The sequence below is a fragment of the Pyrgilauda ruficollis genome, unplaced genomic scaffold, assembly GCF_017590135.1.
Source record: "Pyrgilauda ruficollis isolate IOZ18807 unplaced genomic scaffold, ASM1759013v1 scaffold55, whole genome shotgun sequence".
Taxonomy (NCBI): Eukaryota; Metazoa; Chordata; class Aves; order Passeriformes; family Passeridae; genus Pyrgilauda; species Pyrgilauda ruficollis.
The window spans coordinates 4884013-4905597 of NW_024527155.1; the positions used below are offsets into that span (position 1 = coordinate 4884013).

General features: G+C 41.5%; 1 protein-coding gene across 8 annotated transcripts in view; it reads left to right on the forward strand.

Moving 5' to 3' along the window:
- OSBPL5 (oxysterol binding protein like 5) overlaps positions 1-21585 on the forward strand; it is a 136224-nt gene that overhangs the window by 87286 nt on the left and 27353 nt on the right. For all 8 annotated transcript variants that reach the window (XM_041481054.1, XM_041481059.1, XM_041481060.1 and 5 more), the window contains 5 exons: positions 2770-2850; positions 3507-3608; positions 5234-5437; positions 11181-11265; positions 19923-20094. In XM_041481054.1, the coding sequence (XP_041336988.1) occupies positions 2770-2850; positions 3507-3608; positions 5234-5437; positions 11181-11265; positions 19923-20094 (644 nt within the window). The remainder of the gene's footprint in view (positions 1-2769; positions 2851-3506; positions 3609-5233; positions 5438-11180; positions 11266-19922; positions 20095-21585) is intronic.

Here is a 21585-nt window from a genome sequence, read left to right on the forward strand (position 1 = left end):
TCAGGGGAGATTATCCTTTCATCAGCTGTTGTGTGCTGTGGTTTGATGGTGTGCACAGCAGTATTGGCTGGAATTGGGCACCAGTGTCCTTGGTCATGGAGTCAGCTCTCCCAAAGAGTCAGAATCAGTGTCTGTCTGTGTGAACATCCCAGGTTTGAAGCCTTGTGCTTGTTCAACTCTATTTTTAGCGTGACCCACAGAGACTCCAAGGAGGAGGCAGGGTGGGGCTGGTGGAGCAGTGGAAGTGCCTCTGTCTGTGTCAGTGCCAGTTCCCCATGAGCAGCAGGTCTAGGCTCAGGTTTGCTGTGGTTGTTGGAAGCCTTTCTGAATTCAGCTGCAAGCAAATCTCCCCAAGCCAAGTGAGCTTACACAAAGAATGATTTTGGCCAAGGGGCCAAAATTTCATTCTTTATGTAATTACTAAGGTGTAATTTTCTATATAACAAGCAACTGTGATTGTTTTAATTAGTTAAGCAAAAAGCATTCTTTGTATCCTGATGCTTTGCAGGCACCTGAGCAGTACTTCCTAGAATCTTGGGAACATCTGTGCTTTTGCTGCCTCTCACACTGGCTAATGAGGACTAGTACACAGTGTTTCTCTCTGTGTCTGATCTCTCAGGCCAGAGGGAGTGAAATTGCTAATAAACAATTGGCTCATAGTTGTGTCCTCTCAAGGACAGGACATTCCTCCTGCTAATTGGGAGAAAGGGGGAGAATTCTTTTGACCGATTTCAGAGGACACACATATCAAATCATGAAAGCATAACCTCCTAATAATTTTGAAGGATTTTTGCTCAGAGATATTTAGGCACTTGGAAATGTTTCTCTATAGAGAAAGGCTTATAGCTGATCTCCCAAATGTCTACTACTGCCCTTTGAAATGCGACAAAGACCCTGTGGGCACAGCTCACTGCTCATTCGTCACATCTGTACAGTGGTCCCCACCATAAATCTTGTGGTTTTACAGTAAAGTCCAAATCACAAAATATGCATCAGAGACTGCATTGCAGGCAGAGGAGGCAGGCTTAGCTTTCTGTGAAGACAAAACCAGTAAACACTGAATAGTTTTCAGGAGTCCAGGAGATGGCCTTTTCTTTGAGTGGATCCAAGTTGACTTGTGAGCTAAACAGTCAGATCAGGGCTCTCCCTGGCCTTTCTTTGCCATCATAGAGTTATCATTTCTCTATTTTTAAAGTATCGTGTAGTTGTGGTTTTAGTGAAAGAGTACTACAAGGGGATGTGAGAACAAGTAATAGGTTCTACAGTGACTGTGTCTCTGTTGCAAATTGCACCTTCAGCCCCTGATTTCTAACTCTGCATCATCTACAAGGAGTTTTGCTCAGTTGAGCAGGCACCTTTATTTTTTTTTTGCTCTTATCTTTATTATTTTTGCTCCTGGCCCTGTCTCCAAGGCATAGTTGTTGGCTTGTTTGCTGTGATCTGGTCATGCATTTCTGTGTTTTTCTCTGAGTCATGTGAAAAGGACTGATCTGGCTGTCATTAGGCATTTTCCTGCTCACACTAATGTACAGCATAGTTTGTGGCTGTAGCAGCCCGAGAGGTTTCTGTGTCACTGGGAGGGAAAAAAGGAAGCGGGTCTCTTCAAAACTGAAGGTTCTGTAAAATTATTACATCCATTTGTGACATAAAGGAGAGAAGTTCTGAGAGCCCCGTGGGTTTGTTTCACATCATAGCAGAAAATTTATAAATGGGAAATATATGTGATGCATTTTTTCCTTAGTACACCTCATTTTTGTGTCACACTCATTAAATCAAGGTGGCTGAGGGCTGAGCTTTCTTACAAAACTGTCATGTGCGAGTGGGAGAGACAGTGCCTGACCCCAAAAGATCACTGTCTGAATGCATCAGACACATGAAATGTTGGAAGGAAGAGAGGTACAGAGAGAGAAAGTAACTTCCCAAAGGTCACATAAAAAGCAGCCGAGTCCAGACTGTACCATAATTCTTTCACCACTAACCCTGCCCAGGTTTGTACAATTTGCTGACAGAACCTTTCCACCTGGGGATCCTCGTTGTGAGCTGGGCTCTGGAGAGCTGCACTTTCTAAGCACACTTTATTTTGGTAACAGTAATGCTGTCATTATGACTAATGAAAGTAAAGCATTTCTGCAGCCCATCAGCACAGTCATGACATCAGTCTGTAGCTTCTGAAAGTGAATTTAAACAGCACTGACACTGTCAAGCACCATTTGAAGCAACTGTGTGTATTTTGTGCTTCACTTTGCAAGGCCAAGATGAAGGTGATTTCCTGTATTATCTGTAACATGATTAGGTCATTTCTTGCCCACCTATGTTTTTGGACATTTCAGTCAGTGCAACAGTCATTGCCAGTATCAAGTCTAGTTCTGAAAAATCTATAACAAATTCCCCATAAGTTCTTTTCTAGTAATTGAAATGATTTTAGATCTGAACAGTCGGACAGTTTTCAAAATTAGAAATAATTTTTTGGCTTTCTGTTTTGTTTTATTGTTTTGTTGGGTTTTTCCTTTATTTTTTAACCAAGATTAATGTCTGCATGGGAGAAGTACAAAGACAATTTGGTGGGGAATTTTCCAACCAGCAATGGGTATAAAAAGGAAGTTTGGACTGCATTCTAGATATGCATTTTGTGCACTTCCTTAGTGTTCCACTGCTGCAATCAGCTCTTTCATGGATTCCTGAAAGTTGTAAAAAACACTTTATCTGAGCATAACTTGACCATCTTCATGTTAACACATTCCTATTTTCTTCACTCCCCATTTCTTTTAGATCGAGTATAAGCTTTGCAATGGGTCTGACAAAGAGTGTGTGTCTCCAACAGCCAAATTCATGAAGAAGGAAACACTGAAGGTATGTTCAAAGTAGCCAGGTCATGATCAGCTGACTTACTTTTAAAAAAGAAATGGTACCTTCCAAACAAACCACTGGAAACAAGTCAGAGTCATTTCCCAAGACCCAGAGAAGCCTCTGAATCTTCTTGGAGTCATTAGAGGCCAAGGACATTTACAGGCTTTGTATACAGGATTAGATTATATACTGCAAGCAGAACAGATCAGTGTAATTATTTCACTGTGTTTGTATGTTCTGGAGCCATTGGGCACCTCAAGAGGATTGTAATCCTTCACTGCTCTTGTTAGGACAGACTTGCCTAGGCAATCTGAGCTAATTGTAGCTTGAATACTTGCTTGTCTACCAAACCAAAAGTATAATGAATGAAATTAGATATAGTTTCTTGAATTTGAGGGGTGAGGAAGGCTGGGTATCCAGCCTCTTTCTGTTTCCCCCAAGGAAAAGACAAGCTAGATTGTGTTTAATGAAACTTCGTGAGCAAAGAAAATGCTTGTTCTCTCGTTATGCTTTTATTCCTCCTTGTGCTCATTTCTGGGGAACCTGTGCTGGGTCAAGTTCTTGCTGTGCTATACATAACTGTCCTTAATGCATTGTGTTCTTTCCTCCACAAAAGAGGCCATGATTACAGCTACTATATTTTCTCTGTTCTCAACCAGGTACAAAAAAAAAATTACAGGCAGGAAAAGAAAAGAGCTACCAAACAACTCTTCAGTGCTCTGAAAGATCCCAGTGTGGTGATCACAGCAGACTGGCTAAAGGTACTTGATACAGACCATTTCTTCTAACGCTGTGGGAGAAAATAAGTGGGATATGAAGTAGTTGATGTGTCTGAGATGTATGCACTAGCACTTTTGTAAGTGAAAGAAGACCAAATAGTTTTGAGATGAAGTTACTGTAAAGTAACTTCAACTCAAGCTTTATTTAAATAACTGCTATAAAAATGGAACTGTGAGTATTTACTTTCCACCTTAACTCAATTGGTCTATTCCATGTCCTTAAGCAGCAACAAGGGCTCAAAAAGGGCATGGTACAAAGGGAAGTGATGTTTCTCTCTTTGTTCCTCTCTGAAAGACTCTGTTGGCCTCTTCCCATAAATGTGGTTTTGTACTGAAGAGGGAATAGACTGAGTAACAGCCTGAAAATGGGCAGATACAGCTTGTTCTATTGACAATTGGATTTTCTGTTGTCACAGCACAGAATGAAACATATTGTACCTGATGACAACTGCAATTTCTCCTTGTGCACAGGCTCGGGTAGTGACAGTTTCTCATTGAAGTCCTGAAACTTCTGTGTGGCAAAGTAAATCTGGATTGACATTGAGAGATGAGCGCTGGTTTTCTCCTCTTTTGGGGCCATTTAGTCTTCTCAAATAATAGTGAATGGTTGAACCTTTTATATTAGCAAAACCTAATTTCCAAACATTGCCAATTTCCAACACATAGCTCTTAAGAAAAACAAAGTAAATTAAGGATCTCATGAAACAATACAGTTGCATTTGGTTAGTGGTAAAAACCTCCAACATTGTTCTGCAATTATTACTAGAGGTCAAAAAAGTGACATGCTTATGATTTATTTGAGAAGTTAGATTGGCAACACAGTCTTCCGGTAGTGTTTACTGTTAATGAAAAATAAATATTTAGACTTTTTAAAACACAAAATACCTGTTACATGTTTGCTGTGGCTGGAAATTTCTGGTGAGCTACAAATAATGCTGGGCCACCAAAACAGAACACAGAAAAGACTTGAGGTTTGGCCTATGCACACTGAAGGCAGGAAGACCTTAGGCAAAATCTAACCTTACTGAGAAACTTCTACATTCTTAAAGCTGTTATCTTTAATGTACTCTTATCAGATTTAATATTTTCTATACAAGAGAGAGCTGCATTGAGCTTGACAGAGAAGTAAACCAGCTGGAGACAGTACTGTTAAAAATGGGGTATTTGACAAAACCCATTAATAGCAGTGTTCTGCAGAACACTATTAAAATGACTTATAAGTCGAGTTAGACTAGCTATAACATTTTTATATGCAATGTTCTAATTGGCATGTCCTCTGTGATTATTAACAGATCACTCTCACATGGGCCAGCAGTGCTGATTGCCTAAAAAATTAACCAAGCTGCTAACACTGAGCTAGTAATAAAAATTGGAAGAATAGTAAGCCAGTAATAAAAATATGAAGACAAGATTCTGATAGCCAGATTTCCAAGTTCTGGGATTTTGCTGTGAGGTCCCTAGGACTATTCAGGGAACACCATGTATTTTCCTTAGGAAATGTATCATGGTGCAGCCTTGGAATAATCATACTGGAAATACTGTATGAATACTGAATAAATGCTGTGTTTCTTCTAAGGAACAATGTAGATGCAACTTTTTTCCTTCAGATTCGTGGGACTCTGAAGAGCTGGACCAAACTATGGTGTGTCCTGAAACCAGGAGTGCTGCTCATTTATAAGACGCCAAAGATCGGACAGTGGGTTGGGACAATTCTGCTCCATTCTTGTGAGCTGATCGAGAGACCCTCCAAAAAGGATGGCTTCTGCTTTAAACTCTTCCATCCTTTGGATCAATCCATCTGGGCTGTAAAGGTAACAATCCTGATGAGTCAAACAACCTCTTCTTGGTCACCAAAGTTTCTGAGAACTGGTGTTGCCTGGCACTGATATTATTTAGTTATTCAGTTGCTGTTAGCAGTGGTGAATTGACTGCCTAAAAAAGATTAAAGATACCAAAGCTTGATCACTGAATGATATCAAAGAGACACAATCCTTGTGATTAGTTCCACAGATGTATCATTCTCGGTGTACTGTCTGCATAGACTGAAGAAAAAGGAACTGAAGAAAAAGGAAATGTGTTTTCTGCATGAAAAGAAGTTCAATACCTAGCCTATATCAAGCCATGACCTACATCTTTAAAAGGAGTTGGGCATAGACACAGTTAACTAAAGTCCCCAAAACAAGGACACAGAAAGCACCATGTGCTTTGCACAAGACAGGGAGATGGTTGGCAAAGTGACAAAAAAGCAGGTTTATAATTTGACTTCTTTTTTTCTAATGCCCCTGAAGTTTGGGTTTGTTTGCAGTGGGCTTGGAACTCAGTGTTCAGCTCAAGCCTTGACTGTTGCACAAAAGTATGACTTGAGATAGCTGTTATTGTCTCTTCTTTGAAATGGAAATAGCAGGATTTTCTCCACTTCATTTTGACTTATTCTTCAGGCTGAGACAATCCTTTCCTGTACACACAGTGGCTCCTGCAGTGACCTCTGGATCTCTCTGTAACAAAAATGATTAATAGTTTTTCACACTTCTTGAAATAAGTCCCTGCAAATCTTAAAGAGCTGTATTCCTTGTTCTTCTTTCCTTTAAGAATAGGCAAAAAATAGAAAAAAAATTATGTAATGCACATGAGCAAAGAGGCACTAAGGGGCTCCTGAGAGGCACTAAGAGCCACATCTTTTGGATACCCTGAAGACAAAACTTAAATGTTCTTGTGTTTGTTTCCCTGTCAAAAACAGTGAAAAAACCAGAGTTATTGCAGATATAAATTCTCTAGGAGACATCACAAGTGTAAATAAGGCATTATGAGCTGATGCCTTGCTGCAAGGTAGTCAGCAGAGGGAATGGAAATGGAAAGACTCACGAGAGTGCAGTGAAAGCACTTGTCATGGCATCAGGAGTTCTAACAAAAGGGAGAAGCCCTGTGGGAGCAGATCAAGCAGACACACTCCTGCTCATCCGTGCAGTTAATTGAACAGTTTTAAACACAGCTATACAATTGCTATAAAAAGCCTTTCCATTTTTAATAAGGTAGGAGGAGAGAATTAAAATTAACCTCAGTAACCAGGGGTGAGAGCTGCTTATTTCTGCCAGATGCTCTGATATGTGCCTAAATGCGTTGCTTTTCCTTAAAGTACCAAAGGTTCCATTGCTACCTTGCTTCTTACTCAGTTTTGAGAGTTTTGATGCTTGTTAAATTCAGAACATGCAACCAAGAAGGTTGTTGATGATTTACTGTCTGTCAACAAAAACCTTCCTTGTGACTTGACAGGCCAACTGAATTCTCTGAGAAGCACAGTCAGAGGAGGTAGTGAAAAATAGAATCAAAAGTGCAGTCAAATACTGAAAGGCAGAGTTGCTGACAGATCTGAAATGTTGCACTAGGATGCCCCTCCTTTGATATGAGGCATCCTAAAGAGAGAGGAGGTTTTATCTATGTGTGTATGCATTTAAATATGTGTATCTAATTCTTGTGTCTCTTGAGAAAACATAAGATAGAAATAAGAATTAGTATATTAAGTGTGAAGGGAGTATATATCTGAAAATGTTTGTGGACTAGAGGAAGTCCAAAGAGGTTTAAATTTTAAAGTCAAAGGAATATTCTGCATCTCTTGAGACATATTTAGAAAGCCACATTTGAGCTGCATAGTAGGATACTCCCTGAAACCTGAGTTCAGCCTGGATTGTTGTGCGTGATAGATGCTTTCAGCCATGAGGTAAATACCAAACTACATTTCAGGAAGAAATCCACCAGTGAGCTGCTTGATGTCAAAGAGGCTGTCTGCACTCTGTCAACAGTTTAAGGCTGAAACTGCTAAAAATACTGTTTTCTTTTATATCATTTCACAGTCTCTTTTTAAAGCAACTGGAGCAGAATTGACTGATCTACATTGGTTGTGTATAACTAATCAAAGAAATTCTGTTTCTCATTAAATATAGATTCACTCAAACTTAAGCAAAAAGCCCAAGTTACTGTCCATCACAATAGAAATAAGATCTGGATGAACACCTTTCATTCTTGGCCAAAATGGCTCATGAAATTTTCAGGAGTTATCCAGATTAGAGTTGATGGTCCAGCTTTGACTGTCATCAGTGGATTTGCAGTTTACTCTGTGCAATTACTGAATGTCTTTGTACATATTGGCCTGGCTGCCCAGCAGGTGTTTGGAACTAACTCTGGGGTTCAGCTCTGGAACAAATGTCTGGTTCAGGCACTGCCATAGGCCTTTATGGGAGTACTGAGCAAATAAATTTGATGTGCAGGCCTTTAGCTTTAATTAGAGCAGGGTGAGATTTTAGGGCACCTTTCAAGATAAGATGTAAAGGCCATGGCTTGTAGTTGAAAGCTAAATACATGCACCAGGTTACTGTTTTTCCTATAAAGCTCTCTGGGGTCTAGAGCTCTCTTAGAAGCATATTGCTAAGGGAAAGAGTTCTTTATTCTATACTGCTTCCCTGGCTTTTTTGAGACTTTCAGCCTGAAACTCCTTTGCAGTGCACAGGGATTAGACCTTTTATCTATCTGTTCCATCCAGGCCTTTGTAAACGCAAGGCCAAAAGTGTCAAGGTCCCAAAATCAGCCAGCAGTGCGAGCAGCATTAGAAAAGCTTCCCCCATATGCTCCAAATGCTGCTGCAGAGGCACTTTGTCCAGTGTGTGAGGGTAGTGTGATCCCACACTGCTCCTGGGAAGAGACATTTTGCTGAGGTTGCTGCAGGAGACTGGGGGGGGTGCCAACCTAGCAATTCGTGTGAGTTTGTGGGTGTCTGTCCTCTTGCTGCACAGAGGGAGTGTAGAGCTATCAGCTGGCAGGGTTTGCCTGCCTGTCCCAAAAGATGTCCTGGAATAAGTTGTATTTCCTTTCAAGCTTGCTCAGAAGCTGGCTGAACAGCGTGGTGTGGGAAGGCTTTCATTATCTACAGCCTGTTCTGACATCTATTTAGAACAATAAGTAAGTTGGGGTCAGACTCACTGCATCTGGGAAAATGCTTAATTTTAATTTTGTTGATTTGTAAGAATTTGAGTCATTCCTTTATAGAAAAAGTTCTAGTAATCGTCTTCACTGCTGCTTTTCTAGTTGTTATTCTATTCCAAAACACAACAGTTTCATCTTCATCCTTGTGGTTATCCACAATACTGTTAAGGAAATGTTTCCCCCTTTTTTAAGCTTTATTTTATGACTCTCTAAGATGTCTTGTCATACTATCCAGTATACTGTCAGTCCTCTCCATTTTTCAAAACCCAGTCACCCCCTGTTTCATAATGCCTTTTGAGTCTCAAATCAGATGTAAAGACAGGAATGATGTGAAGGTGGTCCTTTCTTAGTTGTACTGCACAGAGGCTGCAGCTGTGCTCTGGGTGCTGGTGCAGCTGGGATAATACTTTGAGTGGGAGATGGTCATTGGCATGGTGCTCAAAGGCTGGGAGACAGAAAGCATCATTATCTCTGCTGTGCAGATACAGAACATCATTTAATCTGTGCAGATGTTGGCTTTATTTTCATGGCCTCCTCTCTTGTCTTTTTCTGTCGGAAATGGATCTCTCCATGCATGAACATGCCTTACTGTTGAATGTGTTTCCTTGACAGAGTGACCTGGCTGCTTCTTGAGTTAATCCATGTGCCTAAATTCCTGCTAGAATCTTGTGTTATCCCTTCCTTTCCATTTTCCCCTTTTTTAAAATACTGTTTCTTTGTGTCTGTACTGTTAGGTTGTGGGGTTTTTCCTCAAACAGAGCAAATATCCACCTCTGCACTAAAAACACAAGTAATGGCGTTATCAATAGTTGTCCTACGCCCTGCTCAAGCAGCTGAAAGGAAAAATGCTGTGGGGAATGATGCCTGATTGCATTAATGCCACTAGTAATGTCTTAAGCTGCTCTGCTCTGGTTTACAAATCAAATCTCAACTTTGCCAGTCCTGGTTATTAAGCCTTTAAACAGTCTTAATTTTGTGAAACTCCAGTGGGAGAGGGGAGGAGAAAAAAAAGTAACAAGGAATCCAGTTTCTCTTGGCAGCAGAGGAACCCCACAGATGTGAAGGCAAGAAGCTTGACTGGAGACTGGAGACTTCATCTTCGTGCACTCAGATGCAATTTGATGCTTTTCCTACTTCAAATTCTGTCCAAATTTTGGTTTTCTGAGTATAACTTAGAAACAAAAATCCAGATAAAATGACTATTTAACTTTGAAGCACTTGTGTACAGGAGCAGTTTTCAGTAGCCATCACAGTTCCATGCTTACCAGCTAGGAGGGAGGAATCCTTCTTTCAAGGAATATGGTTGGATACCATAAAGGCTCACATAAAGGAGGAAAGTAATACTCAAACTGCAAAAATCTGCCTACAATTTTTCAGCATTGTGTGATATTCTCTAGAAAGTAGAGTAAATCTGTATTGGAGCATGCTGGAGCATCCTCTTGCTCCCCCCTGCAGGTGACATAGTTGTCTCTGAGTATTGGTGATGTTTCCTGCCCTGCTTTTATTTCTGACATAATGTCTGCATATTTGAAAAAATATTTGCTTTTGTGTTATTTGTTACAAAGTAGGAAGAGAATGAGCTGGAGGAGGCTGGGTCACTTTGAAAATGCAACAGAGGAGGAGAGATTTCTATTTATTTCTGTCAGGTTATGGCACAAAGTCCATACCATGAAGAGTATGAAGCTGTGTTCACTGCATACAGGAACTGCTTTTTCTTAGCATCTTCTGGAGTTCAGAAGAGAAGAAAGCATGGAGTAGATCAAGGAGGGAGCCTGTGGTTCTCCTCAAAGAAGTGTCTCATCCAGGATGAATGTTTCTTCCCTGGGCATCATTTCTGAAGGGTCATGCTGAAAGCATGGTGGCAGGATGTTTACAAGACACTTTCTGTTTTTTTGCCACAGCTTCTAAACTAAAGGCAGCATAAAATGAGCAAAGCCTGAAGTGGCTGTCACTGCAGGCACCACAGTGTAAGGGTGCTCTGGATTTAAAGGTGAAGGACTGCAACCCAGTAGAATGTGCCCATGCTGGGGACCTTTGGTCCTCAATCTGTGGTTTTCCCATTTTCACCTTTCCCACAGACTCAGGATGGAGTTTCCTCTTTGTTTGCTCCCAGGAGAGCTGCTGTTGCCTCTCTGCTGGAGGCACTCACTGAACAAGGTGTAGCTCTGCTGCTTTTGTGGTGGCACGTGAAAGGTGTTTCACTGTGAGTGTGTCTGGCTGCAAGCAGACTCCATGTGCACCTCATGGAGCAGTTCCTTCTGGTATTGCACAAAGGTTTGACTGATTTTGTCCCAAGTGACAGCAGTAAGATCTTTCCACTCCTGCATATCAGAATAAACATAGCAGGTTTTGGGCTGAGCATAGGTTAGACCAAGCCCCATTTTCATAGGAGCTCATTACTGCCTTGGAGCTGCAGCAGCAATATCGTGATTACTAATGAGTCTCTCCAAATTACTCCATCTGCTCCTGCCTTCTTTCCTATCACAAACATGCACACACTGCCTGGGAAGGGTGGAAAGACATTGAACAGTCCATTGCAACTTCCATGCCTTACATCTTTCTTTCTGTGTGCATTTCCAGGGACCAAAGGGAGAAAATGTCGGTTCGATCACTCAGCCTCTTCCCAGCAGCTACTTGATTTTCAGAGCAGCCTCCGAATCAGATGGTAAGTCTGAGGGTATGATTGGTTTCTCCAGATAGCATACTTCCTGCTAGTTAAGAAAATAGGTTGATTTTTTTAAAAAAAATGTATAAAGGAAAAAAGGGTTACTCACCCAGCCTGAAAGACTGCTCTTAGCAATGGCCAGAATAAGTCAAGCAGACTTCTGGCACATTTCATTGCCCTGACAGAACAGCTACCTCTCTTGCCTTGTGTATGGAAGAAGGTCTTAGGCTTCTAATTGAGGAAAACCACTAAGTCAGTGTAAACTAAAGGGTGGAAGGAGTTAGTCCCAGAACTGATATGAGAAGGGCTCTGTGTCCTCAGTTCAGCAGAGACTTCATTGTCTTATCTGCCTACGTCTTACTCTGGGGAGGGATCTGTTGGAGGAAAATGGAGTGGTGATATTGAAGAGCTGTCAGTAGATGCCTTTCAGCCACCTGAAATTTTGCTGTAAACTATTTGTGCTGTGGCTTGCAGTATAGCAGGCCCAGATGCTGGTGACTCCACATGTAAAATACCATTCTGGGAATTTGCAAAATTATGGAAGCTAAATTTAGGTCAGTATATAACAGACATGCCAGCTTGCTGTGGGAAAATCTCTATAAATTACTTCAGAGGACATAAAATATCAATGATTTATAAGTAGATAAGAAGATTAAAACCATGTTTTCATTCCATTTGACCTTCAGACTACTCTATTATTTTTTTTCATAGCAAATTAACCCAGGCTGTTCATTTTAAAAATATTTTTCACCTATCCCACCAAGGGGGCTCATCTATCCCATATGCTCCTTTGGGTCTTATCTAGAGTAACTTTAGGGACATAAGGGCTTCTAATGGAGAGAAATGGGCTTTGAAAGTAGTGTCCTTCTGGTCCAGTGATTAGGTTTTACATTTTCTTAAGGGATGGAAATGAGACAATGCAAATGCACCTTTGACCTGACACTTAGAATAGGAGGAAACCTTCCTTCATTACAGACTTATGTGCTATTTTCCTCCTACAGTGTTAAGGAGGACTGTTCATGGTGAGGGACAGTATCTTGACACTGGAAACTGCTTGCAGATGTCAGTGTAGTGAAATTATATGAAAATAAGCAGAAATTATATAGACCTATAGAAACACATCTATTTCCTAAAATAGTATGCTTTTGTAGCTTATTTGTGTAAAGGAATACAGGATTCTAACCTGGCTCCAAATATCATGTGCCTAGAAAGAGATAGATTGATGCAATAATCTCTTGTGGGGAAAAATAGTGCTGTAGGGTAGAGCTGCTAAATTAGAGGCCTTTCAGACCCTGGTTATACACACAGCCCACAGAACAGATATACAGAAGAGCCCCACAGAGTTCTTAGGCAACCAGATAGCTTCAACAATAGCTTCAGTCTTGTCAATCCAGATTTTATAAAATAGTATTTCCTTAGAGACCCATGCACTTGTCTTTCTGCTATTTTAATTATTAATGATTAAACCATAGAGGCAGCCTGGCAAAGAAAGCTGTGTGAGCTTCTACTCTCTCTTTTTATGATGTCTGCCATAGGCCACTTACGTGGAGTGGAAGAGCTTTAGATTTGTTCTAACTAACCTTACCCATAAAGGCTCCTAAGGTAGCAATGGCTCCCAAGAGATCATCAGAGGTAAGACTTTTCTAGCTGTGATCTCTCAGTCTGCGTCGTACAACACGTGGTGGAAAAGCACAAAAAGGACCATACCTGGCACGTGAGAATTGTCAGTGTTGAAATGCCTGTGGGAAGTTTTCTGCCCAGTGAATTATTATGTGTGTTACTGGACACACATTACTCACATAGTGAGTTACTGGAACACATTTTGAAGGCCAAGATCCTTGGGAAGCCTGCAGAGGCAAGGCAGATCAAAATAGAGTTACTTTCAGTTTAGTGTGATTTTCCTTTACTTTGCTTCTTCTCTCCAGTAGGGTCTTAATATTAGATGGAAAGCTAATGCGATCAAGGGAAGGAGGAGGAACTGATGTACTTCTCAATCAAATATCCTAAATGTGTATGTATAAAGTAACTAGGGCTTTTGGTTCAAGACAAAATACAAGCACTTGAACAGCATCAGCAGTGCCCTAGAGCCACCTGCTCTAGGAGCACCCACATTATGCCTGGTAGCTTCTGAGTCTGATGAGGTGATCATGAAAGCCAAAGCTTTGGGAGCTGTCCATTTAGCAGTGGACTTCACAAAAAAAATTATACCTGAATTGCACCAGAAGTATTAGCATGAAAAGTGGTGTAATTTTCAGCTGAATGAGAGTATTTGACTTCACAGCTGAGGTCAGTGAGTTGCGGAAAGTGGGCATACTTTGTGTAGGAAAGGCAGGATGTGAATCTTCAGACAAGAGGGAAGAACACCTTCCTCCCAAACACATGTCCTGACAAATGGCCAAACATACGAATGTCATACTGAGAGATGAGTGACTTGGAGACAGTATTAATGTCAGTAGGTCATGTAAAATGTTTGGAAAGACACAAGGAGCAGAAACTGGTACATGTAAAGAATTCTGTATAAACTGCAGGAAATTAAGGCTTGTACTTTGCAGTTTATATGGTTTGATTTTAAGCTCAGAAAACAGGACTGAAATGGTTTTAGACTGTTACATTGCTTCACCTGTTGTAAAGAGCCATCTCCAAAAGGGTGTCCATGAGTTTGTTTCGTTTCTTTAACACACTGGACAAACCTAGAGGATGCAGGAGAGACAGGAGATTGAGGTAAAATGAGCTAAGCCAGCTGAGACAAACGGGGCAGGTCAGATCTGGGCCCTTGTGTATGTTTGAAGTGTGTTCACATCTCCCCCGCAGGACGATACTGAGTGAATCTACAGAATCTCTGAAGAGGTGTCCTTGTCGTGTTCTTAATACAGTCTCCCAAGTCAGTAGTGGAAAATGAACAACAAAACATTTGGCAAATATAACTAACTCGTGGAGGCCTCTGACTTGCTGGGAAATACTGAGTTGCTGCATATGTTAGATGTACAGTTCAGCCATCCAGGCAACTCTATCATGATCAGCAGCTACATGGCCTACTTTTTCTCTCAGCATTTCAGAATCCCCATTTTCCCCTCTGCTGTACCATCTGTGACAGACTGTTGGTAGGATTTAAGATCATGACTTCTGGACAATCTGCAGAACCACTGCCTGGCTACAGCAGATTTCACATTCACAGACCCGAGCTGCAGTCTGCTTTTGGATGTGTTTTAAACATCAGCCTCTGGAAAGGTCATGTCAGCCTACAGGGCTCAACCTGTACAAGTGCACAATCTTTCTTTCTTAGCAGTTTCAAAAAAGAAGACTGCTTTTTTTTGAACCAGTGACTGTGTCTATATTTCAGATTTGTGTTGAGGAGTGACTTAGAATTAGTAGTTTAAATTTGTCCCAGGCTTCCTGCCCAGACCATTCTGGAGCTGCCCCTGAGATCTAACTGGTGTGTCCTAGGCATTTTAAGTCACCTGCTTAGGCCTCACAGTGGGGATCTCCACTGTGCCATGGGCAGTGCTGCCACAGGGCATAGTCCTACTAATGGAATTCAAAGTAGCAGATTACCAAGGGTTAAAATCTTAACAGTGGAATTGTAAACCACATTTACATTTTATTCCTTCTGTCAGCCCTCTCCTTCAGGTATGGTTTGGGTAGACTTCATTGCCTGATGTGGATGCAGTTGTGTGGAAATCCTGATGGTCTGGCTTACAGTGTTGTTGTTTCTTTCCTAGGCATCTGGTCCTTCCCCCCAAACTAATGCTCTCATCTGGGGAGGAAATTAGGTTATTGAAATAAGGGCCACGCACAGAAGCAAAAAACCACAGGGAAGATTGCAATTTGAAACCAATTTAACAATGAAATACATCTCTGGGTCTTGGCAGCTCTGGAGAAAAGAGAATATCTTTTTAGCTTTATGTCTGTGTTTCATATTCCTTAGACCTTTCACAGAGGTTTAAAATCCAGGTTTTTGCAACAAGATTTCATTAAGTTCACTGCATAAATTGCACCTGCAGCTAATTGAGAGCTCACATCCTTGCATCTTGACAGCCAAAGTGGGAGAAATCATGCATGCAGGCACCCAAGTGGTACAGCAAAATAAGCAGTCAGCTGAACACGATGACCTTAATGTTCACTGACTGAAGCAAATCAGCCTCTTTCTCACCATTCGTGATTTGTGTGTACTTGAGCAAGAATTCATCGTTTCCAGGTGACAGTCTACTTCAGGTTGATTTTTAAAAGCATCTATCTTGTAAGTGTGAGGCATGAGGCCAAAGCTGGAGGACTTTAATAATTCAAGAAGAATAATATTCCCTTAGTGATGCTTCTCTGGAGGAATGTGTGGTTGCTCAGTGTGAGCCTTTTGAAGTCTTAATTGGCAAGAGATTCATCCCAGGTGTTCTGTAGCTACAGGAATGCAGTGGAAAAGAAGTATTGTCCCAGATTGATATTTCTGTGTGTAAGGGTGTGATTCCATCTAGAACAGATTTTTCTTTCTGGTGAGTGCTGAGAGAACATTGGCTGTGTCCTCCATGACCAGCTGCTGCAAAATGTGGCAGATAGACTTGGCACATCAGATTATGATCTTCTAGGTGAGTGCAAAGAATTTCAAAACTGAATAGCTTAGTGTTTTCAGTGCTGCTTGTTTTTGTCCTGTGAGATATTTTTGTAATTTTAGATCTCTTCAAAGACTAGGACAGACTCAAGTTTTTCTTTGAACTGAACCTAGGTTAGCAGCATAAGCACCTTCTGTTGTTTTGATTTTTTTTTTTTTCCAAGAGGGAGAAGAAATTATTTTTGTCTCTTGGTTTTAGTAGCTCCTTTTGTCTGTGAAAAAAAAAAAAAAAAGAGTTGGTGCAAGCACATGCCTGCTGCTATTCAGCCTTGCAGCCTCCAGGTTTCTTCATGGTGCCAGCATGACCCAGGAGGTGTCTGCAAGGAGCCGTAGTGATTCCTGTTCGCACCTCAAAGCATGTACAGGACAACCAAGGGATCAGGACCAGCCAGCCTGGTCCTGCTTGACCAACCTGGTCTCCTTCTGTGTCAAGGTGACCTGCTTAGTGGATGAGCCCTGGAACAGGCTGCCCAGGGAAGTGGCTGAGTCACCATCCCTGCAGGGATTTAGAAGACACGCAGATGTGGTACTTTGGGGCATGGTTAATGGTGGACTTGGCAGTCCTGGGTTAACAGTTGGACTTGATGATCTTAGGGGTATTTTCCAATGTAAACAACTCTCTGTTTCTATATCATTTGATTTGAGAAGAGTTTAAAAGCTTGTGGGAAGATTCTGCCACAAGCTGACAATATACTTCTGGGATTTTCTTCAGAATTTGAACATATGCTGAGTTTAAACCACAGTTTGTGAAAAATTATAACTGATAATTGATTGTAGTTTCTACATTGCCATTTCAAACCTCCTAAAATAATAGTATTGTAATTTTTTTTTTTTGCTTCCTTCATATGCACCCTTTTGGGCTGCCATTCCTCTCTGAAGGAACCCACATCTTACATTATTTTCTGATCTAATTACCCTGTATATAAAAAACCCTGTTTGAGTCACCCACTCAAAATTAGAAGATGTGAGAATTGAGGTAGCCATGAAACCTTCATGCAGTACCATCACTGTAGGTGACAGCCTTTAATTATGTGACCACATTCATTTCTCCCCTTCTGCAGTTCCTGAGGGAGTGAGTAGACTTGTCAGGTAAGCAATTAAGTAATCCAAATGCTAGCATTTTTGTATTATCTTCACAATCCAGAAGAATACAGCTCAATAGAAAGGTCACTCAGATGTAAAAACATTTCATATAGGCCTTTAGCAAGGAAACAGGTTTATCTTGTGTGCAATCCCTGTACCTGAGAGAGTATAATTTTATGGGTTTATGCTGCAATTAACACACCATTGACTTTCAGAGAACGTAACCTTTTTATTTGCAGAGGTAAGCCCGTGTTTTCCATCTGGGTTAGTGACATGTGTTTGTTTGGATTCACAGCACCACCTGATGGCTGAAGGCCCATTTCAGAGCTTGGGGATGCTCTGCATCCCTTTGGTTCGGTTTCTGTTAGAAATGAAAACAAGGGTGTACACTGATGCCATTTCTGTTTGCTGCAGGGCACAAAGAATGCTGACTGCTGGTGCACAGCAAGTTCCTCTAAAGCTTTGTGTATCTGCCCAGGACTATTAAAATGAATATTTAATATTTTGGGGGGTTTTTGTTTTGGTTTTTTTTGGGTTTTTTTGTTTTTTGGTTTTTGGTTTTTTTTAATTAAGCTCCTTGAAGCAGGCTTCAGAAAAGATTCAGATTTCTCATAACACCTCCCAGGATGTTATCTGAAGAGTTGGGTACCCTAAGTATATTGTGTAGAAATTTCCTCTGGTGACATGGTGAACCCCAACACCTCTGGCAGTGGGGTGGGAGTAAAAGAGCTGCCCATGGGTCATGGCCAGCATGGGCTGCTGTGTCTACATCCCCAGGGAGGGAGATGTCTGAGGGAGACTTGGGGCCACCCTTGCCTCAGCCATCACAGGATAATGAGTGTACCTGAGAGCTGCAGAGCACTGAGGAGATGACCTTGGTGCTGCCTCAAAGGGCTCATGCTGCTACAAATCAACCTACCTGTCAAAGCACCTGATTTTAACAGCCTATTTAATACAAAAATATCTTGACATATGCGGCATTTCCAAATGTCAAATCACACAGTTCTCACTCTGTGGAACTGGAAAAGAAAAGCAATTTTAAAAGCAGAGGAGAGTCAAGGTGGGGAGCCTGAGCAGGAGTGTGCTCCCTTGTGAGGCAGAGCCTGAAACAGATTTGCATAGTGGTGGGTTTGGGGGACAAGGAATATGTGGGAGGAGGTGGATTTGTGCTCAGTGCAGCCATTAACTCTAATGGGTTATCCATGCAAATCTTCCACATAGTGAGAACGGCATAAATCTCTGCCTGTAAAGCCTTAATGCAAGAATATTTGTTAAATACACAATAGTGTGAAATCAATTTCAACAGCATTCAACCTTTCTAATCTTTTATTAACCATTATTTGTGATGTTATTATTAAATCATAAGCTGATGCTGAAGGAATTTATTGGATAAAATTAGAATAAATGACTGGGGCTTGGCAGTGTTTGTGGCTAAATGTTCAAGTGCAATTCTTCAAAGATTTGAGATGTTTTTGTTTTACTGGTTGCAGCTTTGTATCAAAGCAAGCACTGAAAGCCACTCAAATTTGTAAATATTTCTTTATATGCATGTTCTAGAGGTTTTTTTTAAGCTGTCATTTGTCTTACAGAGCCAAATTTTGGTAATGCTGAAGTTGATGGGAATTCTGCCCAGGAGAGCAGCAGGGTCCCAGTGAGATTTATGCATGTGCTTGATGCTGTGTGATAGAAAAGAATTTAATGAAAATTTTGCCAAATGGGACCAGGAATGACTGTGGTCCAGGGAAACCCTGTTTGCAGCACTTGCCATTGCTAGAGCAAAATCCTTTGTCCTTTGTTTCCTTCACTGCCATTCAATCACACCTCTAATTATTGTGAAATGTATTCTGAGAAGTAATGAAGAGCTCTGTTTTACAAGCTTGAAATTAGAGGATAACTCCCTTGATACTTCAATTCTCGAATGTTCAGCTAATTTGCAGGTGCCCTGGCCTCATTAATGACTGCACTACAGAAGCAGGCTATTTTCAGGTGTTTCCAGGAGTACAGCAGCTCCAGCACTATGGTGGTTGGGCTTTAACACACAGCTTTGTAGCCTTGTATGGATCATTGCAAAAGAAGCCAAGGGTCAGCTTGGATTCCTGTGCTTTTCATTTGCTGTCTGTCTGTGGAACCTGTGCAGGCCATAAGGAAATCCAGTGTGGCTGTGCATAGGAGCTGCAGTTTGCCTTGGCTTTGTGCCATGCTTACAATTTCTCCAAAATGGACCCTTCAGGTAAAGATTTTTTTTGCAGCAAGATAAGAAAAAATTATGCCCCGCAGAGATTATCTGATGGACCAGGCAAAGAGAAGGAATGGAAAAAAAATTAAAATGCAGAGAAAGAGGGAAAAAGAACAGCCTGACAACTTTGTCTAGTCTCAATCACTCTGTCACATAATGACCATCTTGGATTTTGGTTGGAGTGGTTGTTACTGCAGCACTACAGCCAGCATGGAACCCCTGAGCAGGCTGTGGTTCAGTGATCCCAGAGTAAGCAGGGATCTCTCCCACACAGCTCAGTGCCCTGGCATCTCCCTGCCATTGGGAAGTGCATGAGGTGGGGATGCCAAGGAGTGAATGTGTTTTGGGGAGTGTATTACTTGCAGACATGAGACGCTGGGTGGTGTGGAAGTACCATACCTGCACAGATTCCCTGCATCTCAGACTAAATCAGAAAGGGGCAATGGGAAGTGAACAAGTTGTAGGAGATCAGAAGGGGATGTTATTAGGGAAGAGGGAGTTAGGGTGAGCTTCCCACTGTATCACCCATGCAGATGTATTATTCATGCAGCCACTAAAACTCACCATTCCTGGCAAGATAACTTAAGGATTATATGTACAAAAAATATATTCTACCCAGTGACTTCCTGAATTATAATGATAATGAGCTTTACTCCCAGGCAAGAAGCTTTTGAGAAGCAGTGCATGAATTGTGTTATTTACTCTGCTATGCTGAAATAATTCCTTTTGTTTTCACAGGCCGATGCTGGCTGGATGCTCTGGAACTTGCCCTGCGTTGCTCCAGCCTCTTCAGGCTCAGTGCCTCCAAGCAGGGAAAGGATGGAGACATGAACTGCTCGAGTGATTCTGCGCATGCGGGGTTCAACCACCTCTTGCACACCAGTGCTATGTCAGACCAGGAGTTCTTCCAGTAAGATGGGGCTGTTACTCCTTAGTGCACAGAGAGGTGGCATATGGCTCAAACTTGAGTGTAATCTAGCCAGAGTCCACTGAGGAAATCTGTTTGAAAACCAACCTGTGTGTTCCGCTGCTGCATCCCTCACTAATATATGGGCTGGGTGTTGCCACCTAGTGCTTGAACACACGGGCTGGGGGAAATCTCATCTGTGTTTGTTTGTACATAAACAACTTTCTTCTGTCCCCTGCTTAGGCCAAAATGGTGTCTGGGGATGCCAGCATGAAAAATGGCTTGCTTGAATAAAGATTGTAGAATCTAGCTGCTGTAGTTACACAGACACAGTCACTAACAATGTCTGTGTGTTGCTAGCACATATGGCCCTGAGTCTGATCTATTTTTTAATAATGTGTACTCTTCCCTAGTAATACTGTGTTGTAGTCAGCAGAGTGCACACATTGCATCCTTAGTTTTATAATTACTTTCTCTCTCTGCAGGGTGTTTGAGGAGTGTCCAATTTCTTCCTCGATGAATCAGATAATTTTTTATGTAAGGGGAAAGAAGTCCCCACAGCCTCCTTTCTATTCATATTCCTGGTATTACTGCAGCATTTTGGAACATCAAAGCTCTGTACACATTAAAAAGCCCCAGGCCTTTCTGTTGCTTATAGCTGAATAAGCAACTTCAAGACTCCTCCTGGTATAGACATTTGGCCTTTGGAGTGAGAACTGGGAGAGGTAGTGTCTATTTCTAGCTCTGCTGATTGGAATTTGACTTTCAGAGCTCACAGCAATGCACCATCAGTTATGCAGTTTCTAGGGTAGCAATTCTTGCAGTCTGCAAAGGTGATGCCTTGCAGAGCAGGACCTCACTCTTAAGAGGTTTTCTCGGTCTCTGAGTCCTGTTCAGAGTGTGAAGGTATCTCTGGCCCCATGGGACCTAAGGGGTGGCAGCATTTCAGTCTGCCCTTTGCCCTGATAGGTACTGGTAATCCCAGCATGTGTTCTCCAGTCCTGCTGTTCAGGTTTTTATCTAGAGTTTGAAGAGAGCTTTACTGAAAAGCAGTGGGAGAAGGAAAGGAAATCTAATATCATATCACATCATGTACCATAGTACTTGTGCTTGTGGGCTTCTTTCATAATACTTTCCTTATGCCTGGGAGTCTCATGCTCACTGGGATAATGAATTCAAGAGTGCAGTAGACTTGTTTTTTGGCTGATGGATGTGCGTACAGAAATATACCTAACATTAAAATGGAGCCTGTGGCACAGAGAACATTCAGGCAAACCCGTGGCTACTGTAAGCTGATGCAGAAGATAGGGTTAAAACTGCAGTAAAGTATTTCTTCAGAACATGATTAAGTGATGCCTCTATTTCACCTCTTAGGTGTCCAATATTAAAAGCCCCCTTGAAATATGGGAGTCAGTAGTAGCAGCACACATGGCAGAGTTTTCAGCAGGACAGAGTACCCACAACTGCAATCAGATATTTCTTACAGGCTCAAAT